This window comes from Vigna radiata, chromosome 1, assembly GCF_000741045.1.
Source record: "Vigna radiata var. radiata cultivar VC1973A chromosome 1, Vradiata_ver6, whole genome shotgun sequence".
Taxonomy (NCBI): domain Eukaryota; kingdom Viridiplantae; phylum Streptophyta; class Magnoliopsida; order Fabales; family Fabaceae; genus Vigna; species Vigna radiata.
Genome location: NC_028351.1, coordinates 7,684,421 through 7,699,957, shown reverse-complemented (window position 1 = coordinate 7,699,957; position 15,537 = coordinate 7,684,421). Strand labels below are relative to the sequence as shown.

General features: G+C 33.3%; 2 protein-coding genes across 4 annotated transcripts; both read right to left on the bottom strand.

The window, feature by feature from the left end:
* Positions 1 to 6,053: 6,053 nt before the first annotated feature.
* Positions 6,054 to 8,961, bottom strand: LOC106768622 (WAT1-related protein At3g18200). Its single transcript, XM_014653866.2, has 7 exons — positions 8,614 to 8,961; positions 8,301 to 8,363; positions 8,091 to 8,207; positions 7,763 to 8,006; positions 7,391 to 7,549; positions 7,118 to 7,269; positions 6,054 to 7,019 (listed from the first exon to the last, which is right to left on the bottom strand). The coding sequence occupies exons 1-7, from the start codon at positions 8,799 to 8,801 to the stop codon at positions 6,857 to 6,859; spliced, it is 1,086 nt and encodes a 361-aa protein (XP_014509352.1). The 5' UTR covers positions 8,802 to 8,961; the 3' UTR covers positions 6,054 to 6,856.
* Positions 8,962 to 10,888: 1,927 nt separating this feature from the next.
* Positions 10,889 to 15,234, bottom strand: LOC106764651 (probable protein phosphatase 2C 8). 3 transcript variants are annotated; one of them, XM_014648968.2, is made up of 10 exons: positions 14,865 to 15,234; positions 14,190 to 14,298; positions 13,372 to 13,408; positions 13,208 to 13,252; positions 12,848 to 12,900; positions 12,534 to 12,686; positions 11,872 to 11,955; positions 11,645 to 11,734; positions 11,500 to 11,547; positions 10,889 to 11,223 (listed from the first exon to the last, which is right to left on the bottom strand). In XM_014648968.2, exons 1-10 carry the CDS (start codon positions 15,104 to 15,106, stop codon positions 11,113 to 11,115), a joined length of 972 nt encoding a protein of 323 aa, XP_014504454.1. In that variant the 5' UTR covers positions 15,107 to 15,234; the 3' UTR covers positions 10,889 to 11,112. The 3 variants fall into 3 exon arrangements, with proteins under 3 accessions (XP_014504454.1, XP_014504468.1, XP_014504461.1); XM_014648982.2 differs by having other exon boundaries at positions 14,198 to 14,298; positions 14,865 to 14,998; XM_014648975.2 differs by lacking the exon at positions 13,372 to 13,408 and having other exon boundaries at positions 14,198 to 14,298.
* Positions 15,235 to 15,537: the final 303 nt, after the last annotated feature.

The window sequence follows — 15,537 nt, the reverse complement described above, 5'->3', positions numbered from 1 at the left end:
TCACCCTGCCCTGATGAATATGAGTGCTGAATCAATGGAGACTGAAGATATGCACTTTGGCTTTGGTCTTCTCTCTCCATTTCTCTTCTCTTTTGTTACTCAACAGACACATGAAAGTTGGATACTGCATATTGCATGGTATAAATAGATTATAAAGGCAGCACCTTGAAGGGTTTTTCTTTTCCATTTCACTTTATAAACAACACTATTTCAAAGATTAAATTTAATTTATGATACAGTAGTTAAATATTTGATTCTATATTTTTTCCTATAAATATTACTACTTCGAAAACTTCATGATCTAAGTTTTTCATATCGTTTCATTTTTGTTGCAGGAATCATTTTGCGATACAATGTATAAAAAATGGAATTTTAACACACCGTTAACACTTAGTACTGAAGGAGATTATGTACTATTAAAGCATTAAATATAGTGTTACACTATTAAAACATTAGATCTGTCTTTTTTTTTTAACGTGTAAAAGATAACTTCCAACTTGTTTAACTGGAATATTATTCCTTCTTATTTTTTTATTCTAATTATTATTAGAAAAATACTTTTTTAACAATTTTTTTTTATAATTTTTTTACATGTAATAGTTTATGATTAATCTGTTTCAAATGTTTTTTTAAATAAATTAATAAAATAATAATACATAATCTGTCACAACCCATAAATTCCTTACCTTAGTGGGAGACACATGTCACACCCTCCCGGTTTCCCCATGGTAATGGGAGACAAAGCTGTCAACCATTATTTAATTCCCCATCCGTTGGAAACCATGCGATAGCAGAAGGAGGTGAGATGTGCAGGAAGTGGAATCCAAGTGGCAGTTCATGGAGTGCAGCAATTCAGAAAGTGGAAACATGTGGCAGCATGGGACTAGACCGTTCGGTTTTGGAGGTGGTATAAAAGTTGGGATTTTAAATCTGGCATCATTTTCCCTGCATGCGATCTTCTTCTCCAAAACTTCAGAACTCCATTTTTCTCCTCCTTCTCTCTAAAACCCTTCACCTTCTCTCTAAGATTCCGACCACTTTCTTCCCTCTGATCATCAACCTTCTTTTAGAATAAATACTCCCGGTGCCAAGAACTTTCGATTGTACCGATCAAATTTTCATTTGAACCGGTAAGCAATTCTATCCTTTTGAAATTCCTTGCCTTCCTTGCATGCAAGAACCGTTTCATACTTGCATGTGTTTGTTAACTCATTCTCTAAATCCATTTTGTGTATTTGATGCAATAATGGATGTCTTTCACCGATCAGACCTTGAATTGGAGCCACAGAAGTAGTTGTTGTAAAGAACTTAGAAGCTTAGCTGGATTTAGAGGTAAGGGAAGCTTATAAATTTAATTATGATTATTTTGTATGCATGATTTTGTAAATTATGCTTGCTGAATGTATGATCTTGTTGTTGAGAAATGCATGTTTGATTTTTGGTATGAAATATGTCATAGAGTTATAAAACTTTAGTGAAAATATGAATTTGTAATCGAAGGGTCATTAGGACCGTTCGGTTTCCTCTTAAAACAATTGATCTGGTACCTTTGTGTTGAAACTTAAATATCTTGCTTGGTTATCCGTTCGAAATTAACCATTAAAGGACGTCCGGTCTTATACTGAACGTCCGGTCTCTAAGTGCTTGGTCATAGACTGAGTATTCGGTCTCATATTAACTATTTAGAATGTTCAGTCATACACTGAGCGTTCGGTCTATATTGATAATGTTCATTTAAAAAGTGCTAGGTCTTATACCAATACTTGAATTCTAAGAGTGTCCGGTCATAAACTATACGTTCGATCATACAAGTGTTTAGTATTAGACTGACACTTTATTTCTGAAGCATTTGGCTTCATATTATTGCTATTAATTATTTTAAGAACGTTCGGTCATAAACCAAGCGTTCGGATTTACAAATATGATATTATGTTTGAGCATTTGGTCATAAACTAAGTACTCGGTTTGATATTAATTATCCTTCTTGGAAAAACGTTCGGTTTATAATATTATTTATTTGAAAAGTGTACGGTCTTACACTGACACTTGATTCTTCATAGAGTGTTCGGTGTTGCACTAACACTCGTTTTTATTGAAGAGAACTTCTGCTAGTCGTATCTGCTAGTCGTAAAGGCATTTGGCTAAAGTCATAAACTTGGTATTCGTTTCCTTCCAAGAATGACTTATGTTGTTTAACATTCATTCTTCTTCATGAATAAGTTTACCTGTATTGTTTTCAAAAGTGTATGGTTTTATCCTATGCTAGACCGTCCGGTCAACTATTACCACTCCTTGTTTTATTCAATCTCTTATTCTTTGACCGTTCGGTCACTTGTTGAATTTCTATGATACTCGGTTTTTCTCATTATTATTCGATCAGTTTGTTGATAGTATAAAAGTGAAAGTGGAATTATTATTCTGATGCTAAGAGTATTCCAGGGAGGAATATCTCATGATTTGGGAATTGATTTAGTGGAGTATGACTATGGTCAGACTCAGGTTCTGCTCTATCCTGATATTCCGTGATTACGCCTTCTCAAGTAGAGAAGGGTAACTCATGTGTGGGAATGGCAGAAGGTCCTTTAGCCTAGTATTTCTATACTGAGGTGGTTCCACTGGACTAACCTCGGGTGGCGGTCTGTTGAGTGTATCCCAGCCAGGTCCACCCGGGTGCAAAGAGCAGCGAGCTACATAGTTCATACCATCCGGACAGAGTCTAGATAAATTGGTTATATTGATGTTTGGAAATCTTGATGCATGCGGATTATTGAGATGTTTTATGTGTATGTGAAAATGATTAATTAAATTTACATAAGCTTACCCTTGTTTTCCTGTCTTGCTTATGTTTTCGTTCGGTATTTGGCCGTTCGGTTTGTTTTCTTCACTGCAATGATCATCCTTTTGGGTGTGAGCAGAGGGTGATCATGAGGATACTTTGGAAGATGCCCTGCAGACAGAGCAACCATTGGACGTTATGTCGGAGAGCTGTGCAGGACCGTCTGGTCCTTAGTTTAGGGTTTTAATTTTATTTGTATATATAGACGTTCAGTTTAGTGCTTTATTAAGAACCGTTAGGTCTGGTTATTCCTTTTGTAATATTGTTCGGTCATGAACTACTAATATGATCGTTCGGTCTTGACTTGTAATTTTATTTGATTTTTGCACCTTGTACAGTTTTAATTCCATATGATATTTCGTATCTCCTCTCATTCTAGTTGCTCATTCATCACTGTTCTTTATTATTATTTATGTTAACTCCTTAAATAACTCATAGTTTTAGTTATAGATTTATTGGGAGGTTACATGATCTATTATAAAAAAATTGTTATGAAAATTATCAACCTAGTTCTTATTATTATTATTATTATTATTATTATTATTATTATTTATGAAATATTATAAAGTGATGAGAAATGATTATGATTTATGAAGATGACTTGTTTGGTATGAGTTTTAGAATGAAAGAGGAGAGTTGGTGCACGTCTATGACAACCATGTGATGTGGGAAACACAACTTTACTCTAAAGAAAAATAATAGCCAAAAAATTAATAAAGAAAATTGTAAGTAAGAAAATATTTTTTAAAATTAGTCTCTTGGAAATCTTATGTTGATAAGAAATAAAATTAATATTCAGTGTATAAATGGTGACAACTTTTATCTTATAAATTATTTTGAGACAATTTTCAAGGTTTCATCAAAATGAATAATGAAAGTTTATTTTAATAAAATTTATAATGAAATTCGTAAAACTTATGGTATTTTGTGGCAGTCATTTCTTAATTCTCTTTTATTTATCTACATAAGAATCAAAAAAAGTTGAAGACTGTATAATATAAAGAAAGACTTACAAATTTATTATTTTATTGAGTTAAAATAATATTAATGTTAAATTTGAGTAGTGTTGTGTCTCTTCCATAGATATTTTCACGGGTTAATAAAATACTTTCATTGCTTTAGGTCTCTTTCATTCATTTTCTACTTTCTTCCATTTTTGTTTGTTTTTGTTTACTGTTTTCTCTTTGACACTTGGATGGTGCAAGAAAAAGCAAAATTCCAGAATACATTTTATAACAAATTTCACAAGTAAAAGATTGTTTTATTAAAAATATAAAAATTAGAAGTTATTAAAGTAGAAACTGATCAGTCTGTCAAATTAGACTGAAACAAGCAGCTCAAAAAAAGTAGACACTTGGGCCACTCCATTTAAAATAATAGCTACTTTATTTTTCCAGTCAAAATAAGAGTAAATTGTTTAACTTATAATTCCAATCCAACAAGATTAAAATATGTAAAAATGAAACTCAATAAAATTGAATTCTCTTTCTAATAGATGTATAAATTTCATTACCATGTATAAAATTTCAATTATATGGTATCTTGTTTTATTATATTATATGGTCGTTTATGTTGACATTTAATGTTATCTGAAATTTTCCATATTGAATAGTGGTGGGTAAATTTGGGAAACAAAAATCATGCCATAGATTCAACATAAAAGACTCTCCTAGATCATCACTTCCTCACTTTTTTGATAGATGAAGCAGAGTTTGGTCAATGCAGCAATCATTATTCTATTTCTGGCATTTCATTGGACTGATATCTGCAAGATTAAGCAGTGTCATAAATGATATTGAACAAAAGAAAAATAAGAAATGTTTATTTCTGATTAAGGCACAAATGCTGCAAGAAGTTTCCAAGCATTGATGATAAGGCTATGTATGTGTTAATAATATAAAGTATTGTGTTAAATGATGCAGGAATCAATAAAACATGAATTGTTTGATATGTTTGGATGTATAGTTCTTTCTCTTATATTCAAGCTGACTAGTAGGTAGGAATTACTTTTTCCTTCATGAAGAGCTACAGATAATGTAGTTTTCAGCATGAGAGTTCCACATCGACCTATCGAGAAGAAAGTCCATCAAAGTAACACAATAAAAGTCACAACAACCGTTAGCATGAAACATGTCCTTTTTAATCTGTTGGCTATAGGTTAACTGAGTTAATGAGTATGATACATAATACTTAATTAATTAGCATTCTAGGATAATAATGAAGTTTCATTGTTATAAAAAATTAGAATAACATATTTCTGTGAAATAGTGGAAGAGAATGTAGATTTTAAGTCTCTTGAAATGCTTAGTCTAAAATCTAGATTTGAAAGGATAATTCCATGACAAATAAATCATTCTTAATTTCTTGAAATAAGTTATTCTTAATTTTCTGAAATAAGTCATTTTTAATTTCTTGAAATGACTCTCCTAAGTTTTACCTAAAATGAGGATATGTAGTTGTTGGAGCTTTCAGGACTGCCCAAAACCTGTCTGAAATGTTGTAAAGCATGAAACTAAAGAAATAAAAATTGGAGCTTTCAGGACTGCACAAAACTACCCAAAACCTGTTTGAAATGTTGTAAAGCATGAAACTAAAGAAATAAAAACATTGATGTTTCAAACTTTGAATTTGGAATAAAACTAGAGGGGAGAGTAATATTTTAAATTTTCTTTTTTTTTTTTCGTTTAATTAAAATAATATTGGAAAGAATATAAAAAAGAATACACTGCAAAAACTTTATTAAAAAGTAAAATGATTTTTGAAATTCCACAATGCATTTAAATATTTCTCTCTTTTCTCTCTTCTCTCTCTTCTCTCTCTCTCTCTGTGTGTTGAAATCTGAAATGATCTAAAACTTGTAACAAAATTTCAATCAATTGTGTCAAATATCATTTAAGGTCAATTTTTGTTATCTTGTTACCAACAAAGCAATGTATTGATACCAAGCAGACACAATCAATAATTCTCCTTTTTATGAAACCAAACTGATTAGGAGAAATTACTATTGGAGCAAAAACAGTCCATCTATTAGTCATGATCTTCTTAATCATTAGCTAATTAATGCAATAGGCTTAAAATTCTTGATCTTGTCAGCTCCAGATTATTTATGGATTAAAACAACAACATTAGAGTTATAACTGGAAGTAAATTATCCTTCTTTAATAGTTGTAGTAGTGCTGCATAAACATCCAAATTCACTATTGTGCCAGAATTTCTGAAAGAAGAAACATTCAACTTCACCTATTCAGTAGATGGTAGGGCGATTAGTGTTGCATTTTCATTATCATTCTCTACCTTATTCATTATCAATAAAAAATATAGCATAAAAGTGTTTGACAATATGATCCTCCAATGCTTTCTCATCAGACCACCTTGTCCTCAATTTTCAGCATAGAAATAGACCTGTTCCTGACTGCTATGATCATCATCACACGTAGTATCATGCTAAATTTATTTATATTTGAAAGAACATTACACGCAATATTTCAAGTTGCCACACCTGTTAGCAGTAACAAAATGCCTTTACTGATATTTGAACTTTGTATATGCAAGAATACTGAAGTTGAGAACTAGTGCATAAATTCCACCACGTCCAGTTATCCAGAAGTTGTTGTGATTTAATAAGGGGAAATGATTTAATAGCTAAACAAGAAAAATGGACACAACTTCTCAAGATTCTTTTTAATATCTGAAGACTGAAAAGTGAAAGATAGTCAATATTCATAGTATTCATGTATAGTCAGTGTAACATAGGGCTCACAGAGTCTTGCTTGTATCATTGACATGGCACATGATGGGATAACTATATTTGACCCTGTAATCAAATGTCAATGAAATGACTTCTCAGATGAAAAAGAAAGCACCGGCAGGCTTATTCCTTAACCAAACTTAGCCATCAGCACCATTACTTTAACAGCTATATCTAAAGTTGCACACTTGAAATGCTACTAACTAGGACCATATATCAGTAGTTATTCAAACCAGGACTAGACATAATGTTCTTGTCAACAGATGGATAAGTCATGGTATGTCCTTGGAAGCTGCATCAATTTCTTTATTCTCTTCCTCTGCCTTAAGCAAGGGGTTTGTTAGTGATGGTGATGACTCTGTCACTTTTTTTTCGTTGGTTTTGCCCCATAGGACTAAGTATAGACCAAGCACAATGAGAATTGCACCAATAAGCCTGTAAAAAATTGAATAACTCATTTATGCCATTCTGTACTTCAGTCATTTCATTAATAGGGAAATATTCCAGTAATGATCAACAAATTTAGAACGTACCCTCCTGAGTATAACTGATCACCAAGAATTAGGGCTGCCATGACAGCAACTAGAATAGTTTGCACAGGCTGGAAGACAGCAACAAACACAGGACCACCCTTTTGAATACACCATGTTTGGAGAGATATGACAACACCAGATGCTATAATTCCCTGCAATTACCACCATCATGTAGCAGTGAATTGAGTTAACTTCAAAATTTCCAGCTCTTGGGATTATGTGTCATGTAAATCATATTTAAGAATATTTGAGAATTCAAGTGATGAACATTACAGCATATAGGATAATAAAAAGCTCCTCTAGTGACTGTATCTTCCAATTCTCCAAGTCATCTTCTGCAAAGGCTGCTATGATCAAGAATTGGATCAATCCAAAGAAGCATGTAAACGAAGTGAGGGTTAGTTTTGCTGGATACTTCTTCACCACAGGAGCCTGCACCAAGTTTTTTTCCTTTACCATTCAGGTCACAAAATTGGTGATACTGAGGAAATTAAGTAAATTTCATGAACATATGTCTGGTCACAATAAACTACAATATATATTATATGGATACGTTTATCTTAACTACGAAATCAACATATTGGTTATCTGAACTCTGAAATTTCAGTTTATATATTCTGCTTATGTCATTAGCATTGACAAGACCTGAAAAACTATCCAGCCAGCCCATGACAGACAATGTCCAAGCAAGTATATGCAGCCCCAAGTCCAATTTTGCGTCTTTGTTGATTGATCTACTTCTAAAGTGTCTCCTTGTGTTAGGTCCATCTGCAGGTGAAGAAGAGGGGGACCTTTGTAAAGAGTAATTACTGTGGCACCCCCCACACTGGCAATGGTTCCAAGAACTTTTGCCAATCCATCTCTCCTTGTGATGTTGGCTTCCTCAAGCCTGGTACAAATAAAATGAAATCATCAAGTTATGCCAAGATCACAGCATAAAATAATAAAGAATGTTACAAGGAGACTTGGTTACCTTAAAGCCAAAGCCAAGACAAAAGTGATAGCAGGAACTGAGTTTTGCAATGCAGAAGCAAAAGTTGGAGAAGCATAGTATAATCCCAGCAAGTAAAACCCTTGGTTTGCTGTGATCCTTCATTGTCAATGTGTAAAAAAAGAGAAAAATATTATAACTCATAGGAAGGAAATATGAGTATGGAAATCTGCAACTTCTATACATTCTTACCCCAGTAATGCAAGTAGGAAGAACTGAACCAGTAAAGATAAAGTGAGGGGTGGTCTTTGATTCCTGATTATAAAGATATTGACATTGCTCAATGTTAAAAATTTGAGTAAACAGTATATGCAATAACAGTGTAAAAAGTTTTTATATGTCAATCAATTAAAGTAATATTGGGAGTCATACATAACATGGTTTCTAATTGATTGACGAAATAAAACTTTTTACAATGATACTGCATAGAAAATGAAGTAAAAATAACAGAAGGATTTTGATAGGAAATGTGAAAAGTGAAAACAAACTTCATCTGGAAACTCACTTCTCTAACACATAAGCAAATGGGCTCAACAAAAGCAAAGCAATCAAATTTCGATAAACGGGGTAAACAACTTGGCTGACTCCAATATTTAGTGCAAGTCTAGACACAATGTGATATCCTGCAAAGCAGAGCTGCAGGGTAAGCAATGCCACAAGAAGCTTCACTTTCTGTGTCACAACACTAGCCATTGTTGTTTATGAGAGGCTGTAAGAGTGAAGGGTGCTTATATAGAGGGAAAAAGTTGATAGGAATATAAAATTATACAACTTGCTATTGTTAACATCAGTAGTTAGTTACTCATGGTGTTTGATGTATCGAATAGCAACTACTATGATATGTAAACGTTTAACATATCCTCTGAGTTATTCATGCACTACAAAATCTTGTATATAATACAATATATTTTGCTCGTTGACTTTGAATTTAATAATTTAGGGAGACAGAGTCAAGGTGCATCACGTTACTTGGGTAGCTTGAGACTAACCAACCTCTATCATTTGTATGAACATGTTCCCACCATCCCTTTTTCATACTATGTTTATCAGACCGTTGTCCCATCTCTCTATCTTTGTATAGATTAATATTTGCGTATCTTTTTAGTTTAAACTATTCCTTTGGTTCCTTTAGTTATTCTCATTCATTTTAAGTTCCAGTTCCTTTTAATGAAAATTATACAATTTAATCACAGCACAGGTTTTCTGTAACAATTTATAACTGTAAAAAGTTTATACTGTTAAAAATTGTTGACTGATGTTAGTCTTAGTGACTAAAACTTAATTATGCATGTGTAGGACTAAAACTTACAATTTGTTTAAAATAAAGATAATGTAAGACCAAATGAATAGAATGACCTTTCTTTTATTATTTGCAATAAATGTAATCCAACAGGGGTTTGATTATCTTTTATATATAAAATCCAGATATCAACCATAATAATGATGATGATTGGCTGCTCCTGACTCAATGATTCTTTTGAATGCGTTTAAGTGAGTGGGATAATGATAATATGAATCCAAGATGCATGTGCTAATGTTTATAACTTGGCATATTTTATGATTAAACTTTCTTTTGGTCTTCTTCATAGCAGAGTCAAATTTTTTTCTGTGAATTGATTTATTCATGAAGTTGTTAAATGAAATACAGTTCTTTAAAGAATGAAACTACATATTATGTTCATTCTAACACCAATATCATGGCTAACCTTGAGATAATTCAGTGATGTGAAACATGATAGAAAATGTGTGGGTTCAACCCTTACGAGGTACTCCATCCTTTTTCTTTTTCTTTATGAGAACTTTCAGTGAGCTTTCTCAGAGTTCTTCAGTGGTAGGTACTCAGTTGAATAAAAAATAATATCTTAATCATTGCAGCAACTAGATCATGGGAGGAACATTATTGACTGCATGTACTTATTCATGAACCTAAGGTAGACTGGTTTATAAAAGTGTCAATCAGAAAAGAAAAAAAAAATTGAAGAAACATGTAATTGATGAGAGAATATTCGGGATTGAGAGGCTACTTGTTGATGATACATCATGTATCTGCCACGCCGTATAGGTGAGGCAACAAGATTTGTTCACTGAAATTATAAAATCACTAAAAAATATGTTGTTCGTTGGTAGCAAAGTTCGTAATTTGTTGTGATTGCATGCTTTGATATATTATTGCATTATGTCTCTGCCAAATGCCAAACTGTCAATCCTTCCAAACAATTTTTACCTTCCATGAGTCTTCAAACTACTCCTTCGTAGAAAGCAAGACATCTTTAAATTCTGCATTCAATTCTAGTGTTCTTTTGCACAGATAGTAGTGATAAGGCTTGGTAGAGTCAAGCAGTTCCATTAAATTTAAAGTTTTTATTTTCAGATTGGAAACTTATCAGCAATTACTCGAATGTCAGCAAACTTGTCGTTTTAATTAGACAGTGTAACTAACTTGAACAAAAACTGAGCGACTGACAACTTTCTATCAGGATCAAATTTCAATTAGCAAAAGCATATGGCACATGTTGTGTCCAAAACACAACTTATTCGATTTTTGATCAAATTAATGTTTATGTCCTACTCATTTTCAAAATAAACAATAATTTCAAGGGGAATTGGCATGGCAAGCACTACTTTTTTGTCTCTATCACGAAAAGATGACATTGAGTTCTTAACTAGTATCCCTCATTAAAATAAGAACTTGATTCTAAGGACTCTTTTTACCTTTATTATGCCCACATTATAAAGGTCGAATGAGCACGAAGGGTAGCAGAGCTGTAGAAGTAATGAGCTGAAATCAAAGATGCTTTTGCAGCAAATTGATCTTCACTACACTTCAACATGTATTACAATAACAACAACCAGTTTCAAGAGTGATAAACTAGTTGGTATGAATTTAGTGCCACCATTTGTTTGCAGGGGGAAGAAATTCACATATTTTACATTGCTTTTGAAAGCAGCATCCGAAAACAAAATCCATAGCAGCTGGTACAACACACGGGGATTGTGCCATGGATTATTTGTGCTTAAATACAATAATAATGGCCGTGCAGTTATCTTTACAGCGACGCTCACGGACAGCCTCCCTTACAAGACGACGGCACACGGTGGCAACAGGAAGCCCCTCCTACAAAGGTTCAATTCAAATTTTTCTAACATAAGACAACATCCTCAATAAGTGAAGAACATAAAAAGAAAATTTGCGAATTATGCAGGTCGCTTGATTGTAAAACTGAAAAGGGCTCGAACTTAGTAAAAGAGAATGGAGATTTTTCTCCTTTCTTGTTCACATTTCATTCACTAACGGATTCATTATTTTTCCTTTCTACCTATCATTGGTGTCGGAACAATTGTACACCTCTTTTCAAGTTGCAAGATAGGAAAAGATATAACAAGCACTTACATCCAATAACTTCTGAACAAAATCAACAGCATCGCTGGGACCAAATACCTGCCACATAAACAATGTGCCATATTCATCTCAGAACAGCAACTTCTAACCCAGAAAAATGAGTAAAGGAAAGTCTAGGGGAAACAAAGAGACATACCCCCCACAAGCCATCACAGCCAAGAATGATGAAATGCTCAGTATCTGTAACTTCAAAAGTATAGACATCCGGGCTTGCAACAAGGCCTACCTGCAAATACAATTCTCCTCAAGATTACAAACATATTTGGGCCAATAAATGCACTTTACTGGTCTAGCTGATGCTATAAAGAAGTTATCTACAGATTACTAACAAAAATAATGACTAGCTTTGAATATGAGGCAAACCTTTTTAAACTGGCGATCTCCAAAAGCTCTAGAAACTTCAAGACGCCCTAATAATCGTCCATCTGAGCTCACAAAACCGCCTGACTGTAAGTAGAAAATATCATACAAGAAAATGAATCAAATATCTGTAGATAAAAGTTCACTCTCCACCCAATGATTCTAAACTAAAATGAAATGCAAAGAGTGGATGCTTCAATCACTACTGATACTTCAAAGAACAATTCCAAAGGGGTACCATACTAGTTAGAACTGGTCCTTGTATATTCTGAGTAATTTAAGTTGTCATGGATTAGTGAATTTTGAATAAATAAATGCATCTTCTTGTCCATCTTGAAAGAGTTTTGGGGTAAAGAAAAAAACAAGGTTGTGTTCCCATAAATAATCCCAACCCAACATGCACTCAATTGTTGGGGTAAAAAACTGTCAGCACAACTAATTATTATTCCAGTGCTTTTAACTTAATCTCTACAGTTCCACTTTTGCTCAATAGTGAGTGAGGAAGTATGTTAGGAAGCGTGCAGTTGAAAGCTCCATAAAAAGAACTGGTAATTATGGCAACTTCAGTGTATGACAGGAAGGAGTCAGGATCTTATTTGCTAACTTCATACTAAGTATCAAATAACTCTGGTGATATAATCAATCATTATTGAGGAATTTCATGCCTTCTGAATGCGTGTACGCTCCAGTGGGAAGATAGGTTTGTGTTCTCTAGTCAGAACAATGGCCTTCAGCGCCTGGACACCATCTGGATTTTGAGATCCATCAGTTGACCGAGCTAATACTGCCTTGGCGTCTCCTATATGAGCAACTGCAACCTAACAAATATCAAAAGGGAAAAGCATATCAATTTTGACAACTTTGTTGCAAGATTGCTCAAAAAAAATATCCATAACTATACTATCTATGATGTCTATCTACAGTAAGCATCAGAAAAGAAGCAGTATAAACAACCAGTGACTAATAACAGGACACTTACTCTCTGTCCCAATACCCAAACACATACGGCTGTAGCCCCATCCTGCCATCCTCCTGAAAACAGTGGCTAAGCATCAGCAAGATATGAATCACTTCAGAATATCATATCATTATTAGTACAGGAATCGATAACAGCAATGCTAAAATCAGACTAAAAGGTGCAAATGAACTTGCGTGGTGGTACATTGTTGCCAAAGCAAAGCACATAAAGGGATATTAGATGGGCATTTGAAACCAGTAAACTTCGAAATTGAATAAAAAACAAAATTAATCTACTTATATAAACTAAGCTTACACTAGATTTAGCATTTGTATGACAGAATGTCAACAACATTTTGAGGAATTGAATCAGAAACTTTACCTTCAGCACTTTCTTGAAGAAGAGACTCGTCAGTTTTGAGGAAACCTAAATCAGAATAAAAATACCAAATGACAACTTATTATGGCAAAAAAAACCTAGAACATTTAACAAGGCAACTAACAAAAGGAGGGAAGCAATAGGGACATCATCATCAAAAAGCTTACCATTCAGAATAGATCGTTTAGTTGCCTTTGCATCATACTGAAATATACACACAAAAAGGAAAGAAAACAAGGAAAACACTTAAAAATAATGAAACGGATAAAAGTAGATAAAAAACAAAATTGTTTACATTTTTAAACAAACATCACTAGAGGACACAAGAATTCTTTTGGAATGATCAGATCATCATCTGTAAATCAAGCTAATTATTCCTTATTAGTTTAATTGAGACTCATGCTTCAATCAACCTAGGGGACTTTAGACTATTTTCTTAACAGACAAGATTCAAGACTTACAATATCCTACTTACCCTTTTTTTTTGGAAGACAAAGATTAATTCTCAATCAAAGTTATTAAAGTTAATTATAGTAGTGTAGTAGTGAGGAGCAGCCACAGGCAACCTCGGTTTTTTATCATTTACTTGCATGTTTTTTATCTTGAAACCTGTGAACTTTTACAATTAATTAATATGGTAATGCCAAGTATTTTTCTAGTTTTTTTAGTATTTATACATAAATGGAGTAAATTGTTCAATCTATATGTAAAAATTAAAAAACTGAGTCATCACACTACATCTTAAATTATAGCGTTTTGGGGGCCAGCCACCTCACACCACTATCTGAGATTGATAACATATTATAAATCATTAACATTACAAATTTGTGTTTACATCTGTGTTCCAAACAATACCACTCTGATAGAATGGATGCACAGAGAAAAACCAAAACCAAGCAATAAATTTCAATAGATTTTTCAGTTTGCCAGGGTCTTAAGAGCCTATTTGATAAATTATACACAAAATTAGACCAAGTAAACACACCAACTCACGTGGTAATCCGGCAGAAAGAACATTCCTATGCAAATGCTTTTGAGCATATTCTGCAGCTAACCGCCCTCCATGTCCATCATAAATTGCAAAATGTGCACATCTGAAAACCAAACAGCCAGAGTTACCAAGAAATCAAGTACATAAGTCCACAAGCACACACAACACAAGTGCTACATGAATAGCAATTCTTCCATCAACACAGTCACAACCGACGAGCAAAACCAATGGAAAACTCATAACAAGAAAAATAACTTTCACAAGGACTTGGTGGTCTTCAACTATCATTTTAATGTATCTAGAGTCTTTAATGGCTGTTTTATCATGTGCCATTCTCACTGATGCATCCTTTCCTTTCACTCAAACTACCCAAGAAAGAACTAACATAAATAACAACCAAGCAAAACAAGAATTTGATAATATATCTAACGAAAGAAAACAGCAGAGTGACAATGCACGGTTGACAGTTTAGTAAAACATATTGCATATGCTCACATTGTTAAGAAATTCCAAACCAAAAGAAATCCCTACATTTAGAATAATCAAAACATAGCCCTTTTTTTCAAAAATCAAGAACCTAGTTCTTGAAAATAGACTTTATGGAATTTGTCAAATTTTAGCCATAATAATAATAACAATAAATCAGATTAAACAAAAGAAAAAAAGAACCTCAATTTCCCAGGATAATCTAAACTTGCATCGAGAAGCACGACCCACGCATCCTCCATCGTGAGCCTCGAGCCCTTGTCTTCGGCGGCATCCGCTTCAATGAGGAAAGATGGCTCCTTTACACCATTATCATCGGAACCCTTTGCACAAGACTCAATCTTTGGCTTCTTGGATGCAACACCATCCTTCTCGCCCCTTGAATCCGCAGATTCACGCTTCTGGGTCTCTGAGCTTTCGCTCATTTTCTTCTTCCCTTTTGTTTTGCAACAACTAGTGGGGAAGCTCTTCAAACCCTAGAAATCGAGTACTCTCCTTTCTATTGGCCGCTACCACTGTTCATCAATTCACAACTCTTTACAAGAAACTAGTTAATTGCATTTTTAGTTTTATTCGAAAGACTTTTATATTATTCATTTAGTGGCATAAAATTTATCTTTTGATTTTTTATATAATATTTAATATACTTTAGTAAGTTTTTCTAAGAGAAAATAAGCGTTTTTACTATAATTTTTTTCACATAGTTTTACATAAACTTCATGATTATTACATATTATTAGCATTTTAAATTTGATTGAAAAGGGAAATAAATGAAATCTATACATATTTATGAAATTTTTATTAAACTTAAATGGAAAACTAAATATTATTTTAACATCTCTTGTGTGTGTTTATT